Genomic DNA, 14,365 nt, shown 5'->3' with positions numbered 1-14,365 from the left:
CCATATTTGATAAGCCTACAGCAAACATTATTCTCAATGGTGAGAAACTTAAAGCATTCCCACTAAGATCAGGAACAGGAGAAGAGTGTCCACTTTTGCCACTGTTATTCAACGTAGTTCTGGAAGTCCTAGCTACAGCAATCAGAGAAGAAAAAGGAATAAAAGGAATCCAGATTGGAAAAGAAGTAAAGCTCTCACTGTTTGCAGATGACACGATACTGTATATAGAAGACCTTAAAGATAGTATCAGAAAATTGCTAGAGCTAATCAGTGAATTAGCAAAGTTGCAGGATACAAAATCAATACACAGAAATCACTTGCATTTCTATAAACTAACAATGAAAAATCAGAAAGAGCAATTAAGGAATCAATCCCATTCACCATTGTAACAAAAACAATTAAATATCTAGGAATAAACTTACCTAAAGAGACAAAAGAACTGTACACAGAAAATTATAAGATACTAATGAAAGAAATCAAAGATGACATAAACAGATGGAGAGATAGTCCATGTTCCTGGGTAGGAAGAATCAATATTGTGAAAATGACTATACTACCAAATGCAATCTACAGATTCAATGTGATCCCTATCAAATTACCAATGGCATTTTTCACAGAACTAGAACAAAAAATTTCACAACTCATATAGAAACACAAAAGACCCCAAATAGCCAAAGCAGTCTTGATAAGGAAGAATGGAGCTGGGGGAATCAAGCTTCCTGACTTCAGATTATACTACAAAGTTACAGTCATCAAGACAGTGTGGTACTGGCACAAAAACAGAAATATAGGCCAATGGAACAAGATAGAAAGCCCAGAAATAAGCCCATGCATTTATGGGCTATTTTTGACAAAGGAGGCAAGAATATACAATGAGGCAAAGACAGCCTCTTCAATAAATGGTGCTGGGAAAACTGGACAGCTACATGTAAAAGAATGAAATTAGAAGACTTCCTAACACAATACACACAGATAAACTCAAAATGGATTAAAGACCTAAATGTAAGACCAGAAACTATAAAACTCTTAGAGGAAAACATAGGCAGAACACTCAATGACATAAATCAAAGCAAGATCCTCTACCACCCACCTCCTAGAGTAATGGAAATAAAAACAAAAATAAACAAGTGGGACCTGATTAAACTTAAAAGCTTTTGCATAGCAAAGGAAACTATAAACAAGGTGAAAAGACAACTCTCAGAATGGGAGAAAATAATAGCAAGTGAAACAACTGACAAAGGATTAATTTCCAAAATATACAAGCAGCTCATACAACTCAATACCAGAAAAACAAACAACCCAATCAAAAAGTGGGAAAAAGACCTAAACAGACATTTCTCCAAAGAAGACATACAGAAGGCTAACACATGAAAAGATGCTCAACATCGTTCTTTATTAGAGAAAGGCAAATCAAAAGTACAATGAGATATCACCTCACACCAGTCAGAATGGCCCTCATCATAAAGTCTACAGACAATAAATGCTGGAGAGGGTGTGGAGAAAAGGGAACATTCTTGCACTGTTGGTGGGAATGTAAACTGATACAGCCACTATGAAAGACAGTATAGAGATTCCTTAAAAAACTAGGAATAAAACCACCATATGACCCAGCAATCCCACTCCTAGGCATATACCCTGAGGAAACCAAAATTGAATGAGACATGTGTATCCCATTATTCATTGCAGCACTATTTACAATAGCTAGAACATGGAAGCAACCTAGATATCCATCAACAGATGAATGGATAAAGAAGTTGTGGTATATAGACACAATGCAATATTACTCAGCCATAAAAAGGAACATATTTGAGTCAGTTCTAATGAGGTAGATGAACCTAGAACCTATTATAAAGAGTGAGGTGAGTCAGAAAGAGAACAATAAATACCGTATTCTAACACACATATATGGAATCTAGAAAAATGGTACTGAAGAATTTATTTACAGGGCAGCAGTGGAGAAACAGACATAGAGAATAGATTTATGGACATGGAGAGAGGTAAGGAGAGGGTGAGATGTATGGGAAGAGTAACATGGAAACTTACATTACCATATGTAAAATAGATAGCCAATGAGAATTTGCTATATGGCTCAGGAAACTCAAACAGGTGCTCTATATCAACCTAGAGGGGTGGGATGGGGAGGGAGATGGGAGGGAGGTTCAAAAGGGTGGGGATATATGTATACCTATGGCTGATTCATATTGAGGTTTGACAAAACAGCAAAATTCTGTAAAGCAATTATCCTTCAATAAAAAAAAAAAAAAAAAAAAAGGCAGAGACATTACTTTGCCGGCAAAGGTCCGTCTAGTCAAAGGTATGGTTTTTCCAGTGGTCATGTATGGATGTGAGAGTTGGGCCATAAAGAAAACTGAGTGCCGAAGAACTGATGGTTTTGAACTGTGGTGTTGGAGAAGACTCTTGAGAGTCCCTTGGACAGCAAGGAGATCCAACCAGTCCATCCTAAAGGAGATCAGTCCTGGGTGTTCATTGGAAGGACTGATACTGAAGCTGAAACTCCAATACTTTGGCCACGTGATGCGAAGAACTGACTCATTGGAAAAGATGTGATGCTGGGAAAGAATAAATGCAGGAGGAGAAGGGGAGGACAGAGGATGAGATGGTTGGATGGCGTCAATGACTCAATGGAAATGAGTTTCAGCAAGCTCTGGGAGTTTCTGATGGACAGAGAAGCCTGGTGTGCTGCAGTCCATGGGGTTGCAAAGAGTTGGACATGCCTGAGCAACTGAAGTGAACTGACTTAACAAATGCAGTTGAGTCCTGTTTATGTTAGAATTGCACAGTTAGGAGCAGAAGCATGCTAGCACAGTGGAGATGAGCCCTGTAGATGCAGGCTTTTAATGTGTCCTGGGCATCGAGTGGAAAGTCCTGCAGAGGAAATAGAGGGCCCTTGGTTAATCCAGCAATCCAGTTTATGTCTGTTAGCAGAGCTTCTTTTTTACATGTTATATATGTTGAATGATTTTTAACATTATTGTTATACAGTACAATAACATATTATATACTATACAATACAATGGTTGTATATTTGTAAATGCTCTTGGTTGCAAGAGAATGTCAAATATCCCTTATAAGCTTAAACTTTTAAACCTGAAACGGACTCTAGATATGACTCAGCAATTTTAAAGCTGAGGAAATAGAAGATATTTCATATGACTTATCCCAATACAGCTTATCAGAGCATCTTATCAGTTAGATATTATTGTAGAATCCTCGAGGCTCAGAAAGACCAAGTGACATTCCAGAACTTTGCAGCTAGTAAGCAGTAGACTTATTACTTGGAACCCAGTCACCTGACCTGAAATTCTGAACTCTTTCTACTGTTTTTGGGGTCTAGGAGTTTGTGGTCTTATGGGGAAGAATCTTATCTATTTCTAAAAAGTATTTATTTTTATTTATTTGGCTGTGCTGGGTCTTAGTTGTGGCATGTGGGATCTATTTCCCTGACCAGAGATTGAACCCCACTCCCTTGCATTGGGAGCCTGGAGTCTTAGTCACTGAACCACCACAGAAGTCCCTAGATTTTGCGTTTTAGATCCAGCACTCTCGAGGCTGAATAGAGGATGGAATTGATCAAGAGGAGAATGGAAACTCTCCTGTGTTCACTAAGAGAGGGCCAAGATAAATAGAAAAGCGTGTATTTGTGATTTAGTAGGTAAATCCTACAGGGCTCAGTGCCTGATTTGGTATATGGCAGGTGAGGGAAAGGGACTAGTCAGAGGCCTTCTCCAGTTTATGGCTATATCCATGGCCAGTGCAGCTGGGTGGCTGGAGCTGGGGGCATTCCAAGGCAGGAAGCACAAAGTTGAGAGGTGGAATGGGAGCCACGATGAGCTAATTTGGGGCCTGTTGAACTTGAATCTCTTATCTGAGTGGAGATGTTCAGTAGGCAGAATATGGTGCTTAGAAGCTAGCAGACTGAAATGGAGAAAAACCTTTAGAAGTCCTTAGTACACAGGTGATGGGCAAACCCTGTAGAAGAGTTGAAAGAGTCAAGAAGAATATAAGACAAGAAGATGGCAGGAGACAGAACTTAGGAGATGGGCCAAAGAGACGGAAGAAAATGGTGGAGGAGTAAGACAGAGAGATCACCAGCCTCCCCACAGATACATCAAAAACTCAAGATATGGAATAACTTCTACAAAACAACCTTTAGGTGACAGCAGAAGACCCCAGGCCTTCAGGGGGGCAAGCTAGGCTCCCTGGGATGAGAAAACCACAAAATTCTGTAAAGCAATTATCTTTCAATTAAAAAAATAAAGTGGAAAAAAAAGAAAGGGGCTGAGGAAAGTGTTGTAGCGAGAAGTGAGGAATGGCTCTAGAGGTAGCAGAGAATCAGTAAAATCATGGATGCCAAGAAAGGAGGGGGCTGAGAACTGACCACCAGATCTAAGACACACCATTGCATTTAGCAGCAGAATGGTCATGCTGCTGCTGCTACTGCTACTAAGTTGCTTCAGTCGTGTCCGACTATGTGCAACCCCATAGACGGCAGCCCACCAGGCTCCCCTGTCCCTGGGATTCTCCAGGCAAGAATACTGGAGTGGGTTGCCATTTCCTTCTCCAATGCATGAAAGTGAAAAGTGAAAGTGAAGTTGCTCAGTCGTGTCCGACCCTCAGTGACCCCATGGACTGCAGCCTTCCAGGCTCCTCCATCCATGGGATTTTCCAGGCAAGAGTACTGGAGTGGGGTGCCATTGCCTTCTCCAAGAATGGTCATAGGGAACCATAAATTTTGGTAGAGTGATAGGAACAAAAGCTGTGTAAAAGAGAACAATGCATCTGTTCCTTCTCCCCAGAGATAGGGTCTGCAGAGGCCCAGCCCCTTGAATTGGTAGAGTGAGTTCCCTCTGTACTTGGGGCAGAAGATAGAGGGCGCTGCCCGCCATCTGCTTCCAGGTCCCTCTGAGCAGACTAGCCAGTGGCCTTAGTGGGGAGGGTAAAGGGAAAGATCCACTCCCCTCCCCCACCCCCACATCCCCATAACTTTTTATTGTTTTCTAGAGGGTGGAAACGGAGAAGGCAATGGCACCCCACTCCAGTACTCTTGCCTGGAAGCGACTTAGCAGCAGCAGCAGCATAGGGTGGAAATACAGTGCAAGGAAACATCCCATTGCAAGCTTTTATTACTTCATTTGGGACAATGATTGACAACTTTTCCCCTCCCTAGTCTGTTTATAGACACACATTTATTGAAAGGAGGAGTCAACAAGCTTCATTTCTCAAATGGAAAGACTTCTAACAAACTTTAGTCATACTTACATGGGCCCAACTGTGCCTAGTCATACTTATGAAACAAAAGGAACGTTTAAACAGAGAACCTTGAAATCCTGCATAATTCTCCTTTCTCATTACATGTCGGCAGCCTGTCTTCTGGATAGAGAATATAGGCTGTGATTGTTTCCACTTCTTAACTATTTGCTCCAAGCACAGTGGGGAAGCTCGTTGGTGGGCAGGGTCCATAGGCTGTACTCATTCAGGGAAAACTTCCTGAGGCTCTCCACAAACCCCTGCAATTTCGCTTGTTACCTGGTGACAGCAGCCTAAATTATAGTTGTGTGCCCTGGGGAGGAAATGAACACAGGACTGGCAGTATAAAACTCTACCTATTCAGTTAGTTCAGTTTAGTTCAGTCGCTCAGTTGTGTCCGACTCTTTGCGACCCCATGAATCACAGCAATGCCAGGCCTCCCTGTCCATCACCAACTCCCGGAGTTCACTCAGACTCACGTCCATCTAGTCAGTGATGCCATCCAGCCATATGAAGCAAGAGGAACAGGCTTAAATTTCAGTAGACTAAAGGTTAGAAGAAGTTGTACCTTAGAAGATTACTTAAAAAGACAGAGGACTGCCTTTGGAGAAGGTATCTTACTTTCTTTTTCCAGAGGAAATACTAAAGATGTATTTCCAGAGGAAATACTAAAATAGTAAAGATGCCACTTTATTTTTTACTATTAAGCACTGAAAAAAAGGCGGGGGAACTAGGAAAATTTATTGTTTAAAATACAAGAACAGATTCTCAAGGAAGCTAGGTCCTAGGACCTTCCGTCACTCCCATCCCCAATTCACTCTCCCTTGGAAACAGGGCAGATGTGGCTGGGAGGTACGCAGTGGAAAAGGTAACGGATGCTTCCTTCCTGGTTGTGGTTTTACAGAAAATCTCCTAAGGAACCAATGTGAGAGGGAGAAGAATGTTCTCTTTTCCCTTTTCTAGAAGTTATGGTCCTTGGATCTCGGGACCTGGGTTTAAATCCCAGTTCTGCTATTTTCTGAGTTTGTGGACACGAGCTCTCTGAGTCTCAATTGTCTAATGGCAGAAAGAGGATGATCATCTCTGCCCACAGGGTTATTCTGAAGACTTAATGAGACGCTGTATGTAAAACGACCAACAGTCTGCAATGAAAGTTAGGTTCCCTCCCCATCCAGAATGAAAAATTTTAAAAATTAATAAATTAGTTAATTCGGCTGTCCTGAGTCTTAGTTGCAGCAGTTGGGGTCTTCCATCTTTGCAGTGGCATGCAAACTCTTAGTTGTGGCATGTGGAATCTAGTTCCCTGACCAGAGATCGAATCTGGACCCCTTACATTGAGGACCTGGAGTCTTAGCCGCTGGACCACCAGGGAGGTCCCCAGAATGGAAATTTGAAGTAGGCAGGAGGTTCAGTGACCTCTTTTGTATGCAAATGAACTCATCCCGGTCTTTCTTCTTACTTAGATTGAAAGGACTGACCGAGCTGGATAGTGCTGTCCAGTTGGTACCACCCCTGGGGGAAGATGGGGTGAACTGTGGTTGGGCCTGAGCTAAGAATGTCCTCTCCTGGCAACTACTCTGCTTGCTGCCAGAAAGAGACAGGTTGCATTTTAAAAAGTTCTGAGGTCAAAGCTGTCGATACAGGTCCAGATAGGTCATAAGGGTAAAGGGGCCTGAGGAGCCAAGGTGTGTGGCCAAAAGGGAGTGTGGGGAGCACAGGCATGAAAGAGTGTGTCAGGGGCATCAGCAGCTGGTCTGGGGGACAGTTTCAACCTCCCAGCAAGTCAGAACCTCTTAAAGGGCCTTCGGGCAGAAGGAACAGTCTGCGTGCTGGTTATCAGCATCCGCAGGAACTCTAGGAATGAGTTCTTGCTCAGCTGCCAGCACCTGAGACATTCTGGCTCTGTGCTTTTCTACTTGACCTTTTAAGGCGTGTTCAGGCCCAGGTGGTGCTAGTGGTAAAGAACCTGCCTGCCAATGCAGGAGACGGAAGAGATGCAGGTTTGATCCCTGGGTTGGGAAGACCACCTGGAGAAGGGCATGGCACCTCACTCCAGTATTCTTGCCTAGAGAAACCCATGAACAGAGGAACCTGGCAGGCTATAGTCAGTAGGGTTGCAAAGAGTCGGACAGGATTGAAGCGATTTAGCACTCACGCACGCATGGCCAATACAACGTGGTCATCCTGAGCAGGGAAATTTGCAAGTGCTTTCTGCTGAGCTTTGTTGGGGCAACTGAGAACCTCATAGAGGGTCATGAAAATAATTCCCAAAGAAGAAAAATAGCCATTGATTGCTAAGTGGAGCCAACAGCTGAAACTCCCTATTAGCAGCAGAAGCACTGTGAGATCTGTGCTATGACCCCTGCAGCAGAGCTACAGAGAGAACCTCTCTGCAGACAGAGTCACAGTGCAGATATGCAGAAGGTCAGTCCAGGAGTGGGGAAGAGGGGGCCTCACATAGAGTCAGGGGCATGGGCTGGTGGATGAGGCTGCCCCAATGTCTGTCCATTTGACCACAAACCGGAGTGAATGACTAGACCTGTTTCAGTTTTCTCATCTTTAAAAGCCAGTGACATGCACAAAATATTCTTTGAAAGAACACCTGTTTTTGGAGAAGACTGCACAGATGGGGACCAAGATGGGAGAGATGCTTTTTATTTCACATCTTTATACGTTTTCATCTTTGAATCCTGTGGATGTGTGTCCTGTTAAAGAGAGTGTTAGTGTTAGCTGCTCAGTCGTGCCTGACACTTTGCGACCCCATGGACTGCAGCCCACCAGGCTCCTCTGTCCATGAGATTTTCCAGGCAAGGATACTGGAGTGGATTGCCATTTCCTTCTCCGGGGATCTTCCCACCCCAGGGATCGAACCTGGGTCTCTTGCACTGCAGGCAGATTCTTTACCCACTGAGCTACATTAATAATGACAAAAAAAAGACAAGTGATGATAGTTTGTACCTTATAGGATTACACACACTGGATAGATGGTAATTACATAAATTGCAGTGTTTACTGTTATTAGTATTAATACAGGGATGCTGGCTAGGCCATCTGTCAGTATTTTTTACCCTTAAATACTCAATAGTCTTGTATTGGGTTTCCCTGGTGACTCAGACAGTAAAGAATCTGCCTGCAATGCAGGAGACCTGGGTTTGATCGCTGGGTCAGGGAGATCCCCTGGAAAAGGGAATGGCTATCCATTCCAGTATTCTTGCTTGGAGAATTATTTGGATAGAAGAGCCTGGCAGGCTACAGTGCATGGGGTCTCAAAGAGTCAGACATGACTAAGTGACTAACACTTTTTCACTTTCAGTCTCTTATCAAGTATCCAGATAAGGCAACCCACTGCAGTATTCTGGCCTGGAGAATTCCATGGACAGAGCCTAGTGGGCTACAGTCCATGGGATCACAAAGAGTCAGACACAACTGAGTGACTTTCACTTATGTAGGGAAATGTCCTATTCTCAGAAGACACATGCTGAAGTATTTAGAAATAAAAATGCTGAAGTATTTAGAATAAAAATGTGCCCTACAGGCACTGGCCTTACATTATGTTTGTAATCAACAATATCAATTTAGCCCCTTAAAAGCAGTCTTGTAAATGGGTAAAATGAATAAATGAGCACCACTTGCAAATTGACTAATTTTTTTTTTTACTTTTCACATATTTTAGAGAATTATATTAATTGTTGACAATGGCAGAGGGCACTGTGTAATGAACACCTACATACTCTTCATCTGTGATCACTAATTGTTAACATTCTGGTCACATTTGTATTTTTCCTTTCACACACACACAAATATATATGTATTTTCTGGATTATTTGAAAGTTAGTTACAGATGTGACATTTTTATTTCTAAATACTTCAGCATGTGTCTTCTGAGAATAGGACATTCCCGTACATAAGTAAAAGTCACTCAGTTGTGTCTGACTCTGTGATCCCATGGACTGTAGCCCACTAGGCTCTGTCCATGGAATTCTCCAGGCCAGAATACTGCAGTGGGTTGCCTTTCCCTTTTCCAGGGGATCTTCCCAGCCCAGGGATCAAACCCAGGTCTCCCGCATGCTGGTGGATCCTTTACTGTCTGAGCCACCAGGGAAGTTCTTGCTTGCTTAGTGGCTCAGTCCTGTCCTACTCTTCCAAGACCCTTTGGACTGTAGCCCGCCAGACTCTTCTGTCCATAGGACTTTTAAGGCAAGGATACTGGTGTGGGGTGCCATTTCTTTCTCCAGGGGATCTTCCTGACCCAGGGATTGAACCTGCATCTCCTGTGTCTCCTGTATTGCAGGCAGATTCTTTACCTGCTGAGCCACTGGGAATTACCAAACACAGGAAATTTAACCATTACACAAGACTGTTATCTTACGTACAGTTCATATGCAAATATTCCAGAGTGTCCCATTAAATGTTCCTTATAGCTGTTTACTTTTTGATCCAGAATTCTGTTGAGGATCGTCCATTGCATTTGGTTGCCTTCTTTAGTTAAGAACATTTTAGTAGGACTTGTTTTGCCTTTCATTGACATTGATATCTTTGAAGAGCCTAGGTCAGTTTTTACCCTCCCCTCCCTGTCCCATATGTCTTGAATTTGTATCTGATTGTTTTCTGATATTAGACTCAGGTTAAACGTTTTTGGCAAAAATACTACAATAGGTAATGTTCCAGTGCCACTTTTAAGAATACTTTTTATTCTCTTTTAAATGTTTGAAGCCAGGAGTCTTTTAAAATTTTCTAATATTCTCATTTTCAAATATCTAGCAGGTCAGTTACTGGTAAGTGACTCCTGTCATCAAGTCATGATGGAGGCTGTGGGCTATTTGTACAAATCACTTGATTTAAGGGCCACCTACCTCGGATATTCTCATTCATCGATCCCTGGGATCCTACAGTGAGTTTCTGTTCTGTGTCTCAACAAGAAGTATACTTCAGGTTATTCTTGTCCTGTAAATGACCTCTTGACAACTTTCATTCCTTTGCAGCCTTCTAAGGGAAATTGAGCGGACTCGGGGTAGGAGATATTGGCCTCAAGGTTTGAGCCAGCAGTCTTCTGAAGGTCCTAGGCATGGCGCCTCATTTTTGGAGCACTTGCTTAAATTAAACTATCACAGTGCTCAGAGTTCAGACACGGTGAGCTCAGCAATGTGCACCAAAGCAGATAAGCTACAGGGGGCTAAAAGCTTGGACTTGGTGGCTGAGACAATTTCAGATAAATCAAAACATGCTTCAGGACAAGGAAAAAAGCTCTTGAGACCCATTGTTTCCATTTCGGCTGTGGAAAAGACTCGATGGAAGACACAGAGTAATGTTGAAATATGGAATGGCCCGGAAAAAGCAGCAGTGAAGAAAAAGAAAGATTATTCCTCTAAAACTTTACCTTTGGGTAAAATGGATGGTGTAGTAAAGCTTTCATGGCAACGGATTTTGTCAGCTAAAAGTGAGAGTGAAAAAGGCCTAATTAATGCAAATTACCAGCATCCCCTGGTAGAGTCTCTTAGCGCAAATAATCCCTGGAAATCTGTATCTGAGCTCATCTCAGAGAAGTGGCTTTTTCATAGCCCAGGTTACAGTTCAGTTTCTCACAAGTGTTTTTTGCAGAGAAGATCTCAGTTTGAAACAAAGTTGATGGAAGACCTCAAATGATATTAATAAAGATTTTCATGGGCTCTTCTGTGTAACTTTTTTCTACTTGTCATTATTTAGAATTCTTCGATGAGATATTTTCTGGTGATAATCAAGGTCGGGGATTTTATTTTTATTTTTTAGCTCCTTGAAATATTGTAACTGACTGTAGCTAAAAAGAACACTTTTTAAGTCATTCATATTTCTGTGGTAAGTAGAAAACTGTTGATATCACAGGGTTCCATATCTAAAAATATGTGGAGATAATGTTTCTAAAGTTCTAATTGTGTTACTTTTACTATCATTTGTCTATGAATTTATGAATTAATGTTTCATGTACACAAAATTTATAATTGCTGTCACTGCATCTCTTAAGTAACATAAGGAAAGACATAAATTGGAATAAACTAAAACCATAAAGTTAGTTTAAAGTACTAGAGTCCACAGATTTGATACCTTATCTATCTTAAACATTTTAATTGCCTCTCATTTTATCGGTGATTTGTAAGATATTACCTGTTAACTGCTAAGGATTAATTATTGACTTCCTTCTTGCTTATCACCCAGCGAAATCCTACCTATTACATTAGGAATCCAAGTGAAAGAATGGGCTTAGCTGTGTGACTTTAACAGCACTATTGCACTTAACCTCAGTTTCATCACTTAGAAGATGGGAGAAATTATAGTGCCAACTTTTTAGGATTTCTGAGAGGACTGCATGAGAAAATGCACATTGCAAGCCTTCAGTGAATAGTAATTACTGTCTGTCACGATCTAGCCCAGAGCCCACCTTTTCCCATGAAAACAATTGATCCCCTCAGCCCACAACTTAAGCATACAGGAATGCTTTGGGTTATTTGTCTTAAATCGTGCCCCACCTATGTCACAGGTGGTAGTGTGGTCTGCTTTGCACTGCACTGAAACCCCGGGTAGCTCGGCGAGCCCTCGCAGTCCAGGGATTCTCAGTTGGGTTCTGGGTGGGCCGCATCAGACTTTCCCGCAGGGGCCAAGTCTGATTCAGTCGACACTGAAACGTCGTGTCGTGAGGTTTACTGTTTATTTGGCTTTGGTGGAACCGTAACGCACACAACAGGTGCAGACTTGTAGGTCTGAGAGAAGACCCATCCACCGCGCCGTGCGAGCGTTTGCTGGAGCAGGGGGACTGGTGTCCCGAGGGCTTCCCTCGCGAGCCAGAAATCTTGTGTGTTGGGGGGCGGGGGGCACTGGCCTGCCAGGCTATGCAGCGGGGGGGAGGGGGGGTGTCCGTCAGGCGCATCGGCCTACGTGTGGGACCTGGGCCCAGATGCTGGCTCCTCGGTGGCACCGGAAGGATCCAAGCCAGGGACGCGGGACCTCCCAGACCCGTCCCCACGATCCAGGGGAGGTCCAGGCCGTGGAGGTCATAAATGCAGAGAGGTCGCCTCCTGGAGTCAGGGCCAGAGGCGCGCTGTCAGTACAGCCAGGGTCGGGGGACAGTCACAGGAAGGTGCTGCGGGGTCGGCATGAGGCGCCGGGATCCCGACTCGTGGTCCAGGGCCAGCAAAGAGTCACTCCATTTCATGTGACCTCGGCTGATGGGACGTTCACGCTACCGCACAGCCACCTCTGCGCGTCACACGATCAAGAAGTGACTGTAGCATGTTTCGCTAGTGGTCTCGGGTGTCTGGAAGCTGCTGCCCTGCCTGGCGAAATACGTCCTGCCCCAGGACACCCCACCAAGGCCCCGCCCCAGCCCGCCCCTCAAGGACTCCGCCCCACCCAGGTCCCGGCCCGTCCCGGCCCGGCCCTCCAGGACTCCGGCCCGCCCCTTCAGGACTCCGCCCCAACTGAGGCCCCGCCCCGCGGCGGCCGGAGGGGCGGGCCGCGCCGCCACGTGCTCAGACGCAGGGACCGCCCGCCCGCTGGGCAGAGCGCCGGCGGAGCACCGGCCTTGAGGCGCCACTCGCGGCCGGGCGGCGGCAGGCATGGCCACGGCGGCGGTAACAGCGGCGGCTCGTGGAGCCGGTGCAAGGGCAGTGACCGCCCTGCGGGATGGTTGCCGGACTGCGGCCCGGGGGCGGTCGCGCACGGGCCCCACACGGCCCTTGTGCACAGCACCTGGGACCGCCCCGGACATGAAGCGCTACCTATGGGAGCGCTACCGGGAGGCGAAGAGGAGCACGGAAGGTGAGTGGGGTTGCGGCCCCCGAGCCCTCTGGACGTGTGGGGTCCCTCTCCGCCGGGCTGGGGCGCCAGGTACCGTCCCACGCGGCCATCCGGGAAGCCGGCACCCTCGGACCCGCGAGGTCCGCTGCTGACCGCCAGACCCCACCTCCGCATCCTCACCCTCGGTCGTCCCCAACCTCAACCGCGGGCGACAACGCCTCTGCAGTGCGATTCCGGGAAACGCGGAAAAACGCGCCTGCAGAGAAACTTTACAACTCTTGCCTTTCTCCTGTCGAGAAGCCTCTTTATAAATTCCTGAGATTTTTTAGCCAGAAATCCACATCGAAAGCGCTTTGGACCCTCCTGGGGGGTTCCACGCACATCTTTTGGGAGACGGTCACCGCCACGCATCGTTAGGTATTGTTATTAATAAACAGCAATAATAGTAACCGCCGGAGTCCGGCAGGCGGCGAGTTACCCTGGATTCCGGCTGCTGGGCAGGTGCCCAGGGTCCGGAGGCTGGTTTATCTTCCTTCTTTGTTTTAGAGGATAGGGTAAGATTTGCCGTACTTGTAATAAGAGGGATCCAGGTTGGGAGTGTCCCGAGTTATCTACTAACTTCAGCGAGGAGGTGTTCCAGGGCGTGACCTCTTTGTGGTCAGAAAATGAACAGAAAATGAGCTTGATTTGATTGTTGGTAAGGGAAACACGGATAATAGAAAGAGGACCCAGTAAATACTAATATCAGACACATAAATTGTGTCCCGGAATTCTTCCCCATACCTAGGAAGGAGGTGCCACATCCTCATCCTATAGATGAGAGAGGCCAGACTCAAGTTTAAGAAACCTGGCCAAGGTGCGGTCTTCATCTTGAGTCTGTCTCAGCCCCACAGCCATTGTCCTGTTTCCCGCCTGCCTTGCAGTAGCAGCTCATCATTTGGGAACTGGTGTAAAGGGCCAATGATAATCCATGCGTGCTGCTTTTTCAGGGAGGATTTAGAATAGAAATTTTTGTACTCATATTTTGTGTGTGTGTGTGTTGGGGCGGGGGGATGTGTGCTAGTGGAGATGGCAGAGAGAGGGAGAAAATATTTAGTGGAGAGAACATTTTGTAGAATCACATTTTCCATCTTTTGTCCAGAAGTCATGAAAGAACACAAGATAATTTTCTGAGGGAACTCAAAGTGACCAGCAGTGCAAAATTCTGTGAAATAGGGTTTGTTGTCTTAGTTTTCCTTTGCTCAGAGTTTAATTTTGCATGGATTTTTGAGTTGGTGTGGGTGGCAAGAATATTGGCTTTTGAGACATTGAGAATTGCAGATCTTAAGTG

The 14,365-nt window shown here is 45.0% G+C and overlaps 2 protein-coding genes across 2 annotated transcripts in view; both read left to right on the top strand.

Annotated features, from left to right (window-relative positions):
• Nucleotides 1-10,934, top strand: part of LOC133248744 (putative tetratricopeptide repeat protein 41) — a 74,706-nt gene extending 63,772 nt beyond the window's left edge. Inside the window, exons 14-15 of the mRNA XM_061419065.1 lie at nucleotides 10,030-10,159; nucleotides 10,251-10,934. Coding sequence (XP_061275049.1) covers nucleotides 10,030-10,159; nucleotides 10,251-10,911 — 791 coding nt within the window. The 3' untranslated portion in view covers nucleotides 10,912-10,934. The remainder of the gene's footprint in view (nucleotides 1-10,029; nucleotides 10,160-10,250) is intronic.
• Nucleotides 10,935-12,780: 1,846 nt separating this feature from the next.
• NT5DC3 (5'-nucleotidase domain containing 3) overlaps nucleotides 12,781-14,365 on the top strand; it is a 71,012-nt gene continuing 69,427 nt past the window's right edge. Inside the window, exon 1 of the mRNA XM_061417117.1 lies at nucleotides 12,781-13,056. Coding sequence (XP_061273101.1) covers nucleotides 12,855-13,056 — 202 coding nt within the window. The 5' untranslated portion in view covers nucleotides 12,781-12,854. The remainder of the gene's footprint in view (nucleotides 13,057-14,365) is intronic.

This window comes from Bos javanicus, chromosome 5, assembly GCF_032452875.1.
Source record: "Bos javanicus breed banteng chromosome 5, ARS-OSU_banteng_1.0, whole genome shotgun sequence".
In the NCBI taxonomy this organism is placed as follows: domain Eukaryota; kingdom Metazoa; phylum Chordata; class Mammalia; order Artiodactyla; family Bovidae; genus Bos; species Bos javanicus.
Note: the sequence above shows the minus strand (reverse complement) of the source record. Positions and strands in the feature narration are given on the sequence as shown.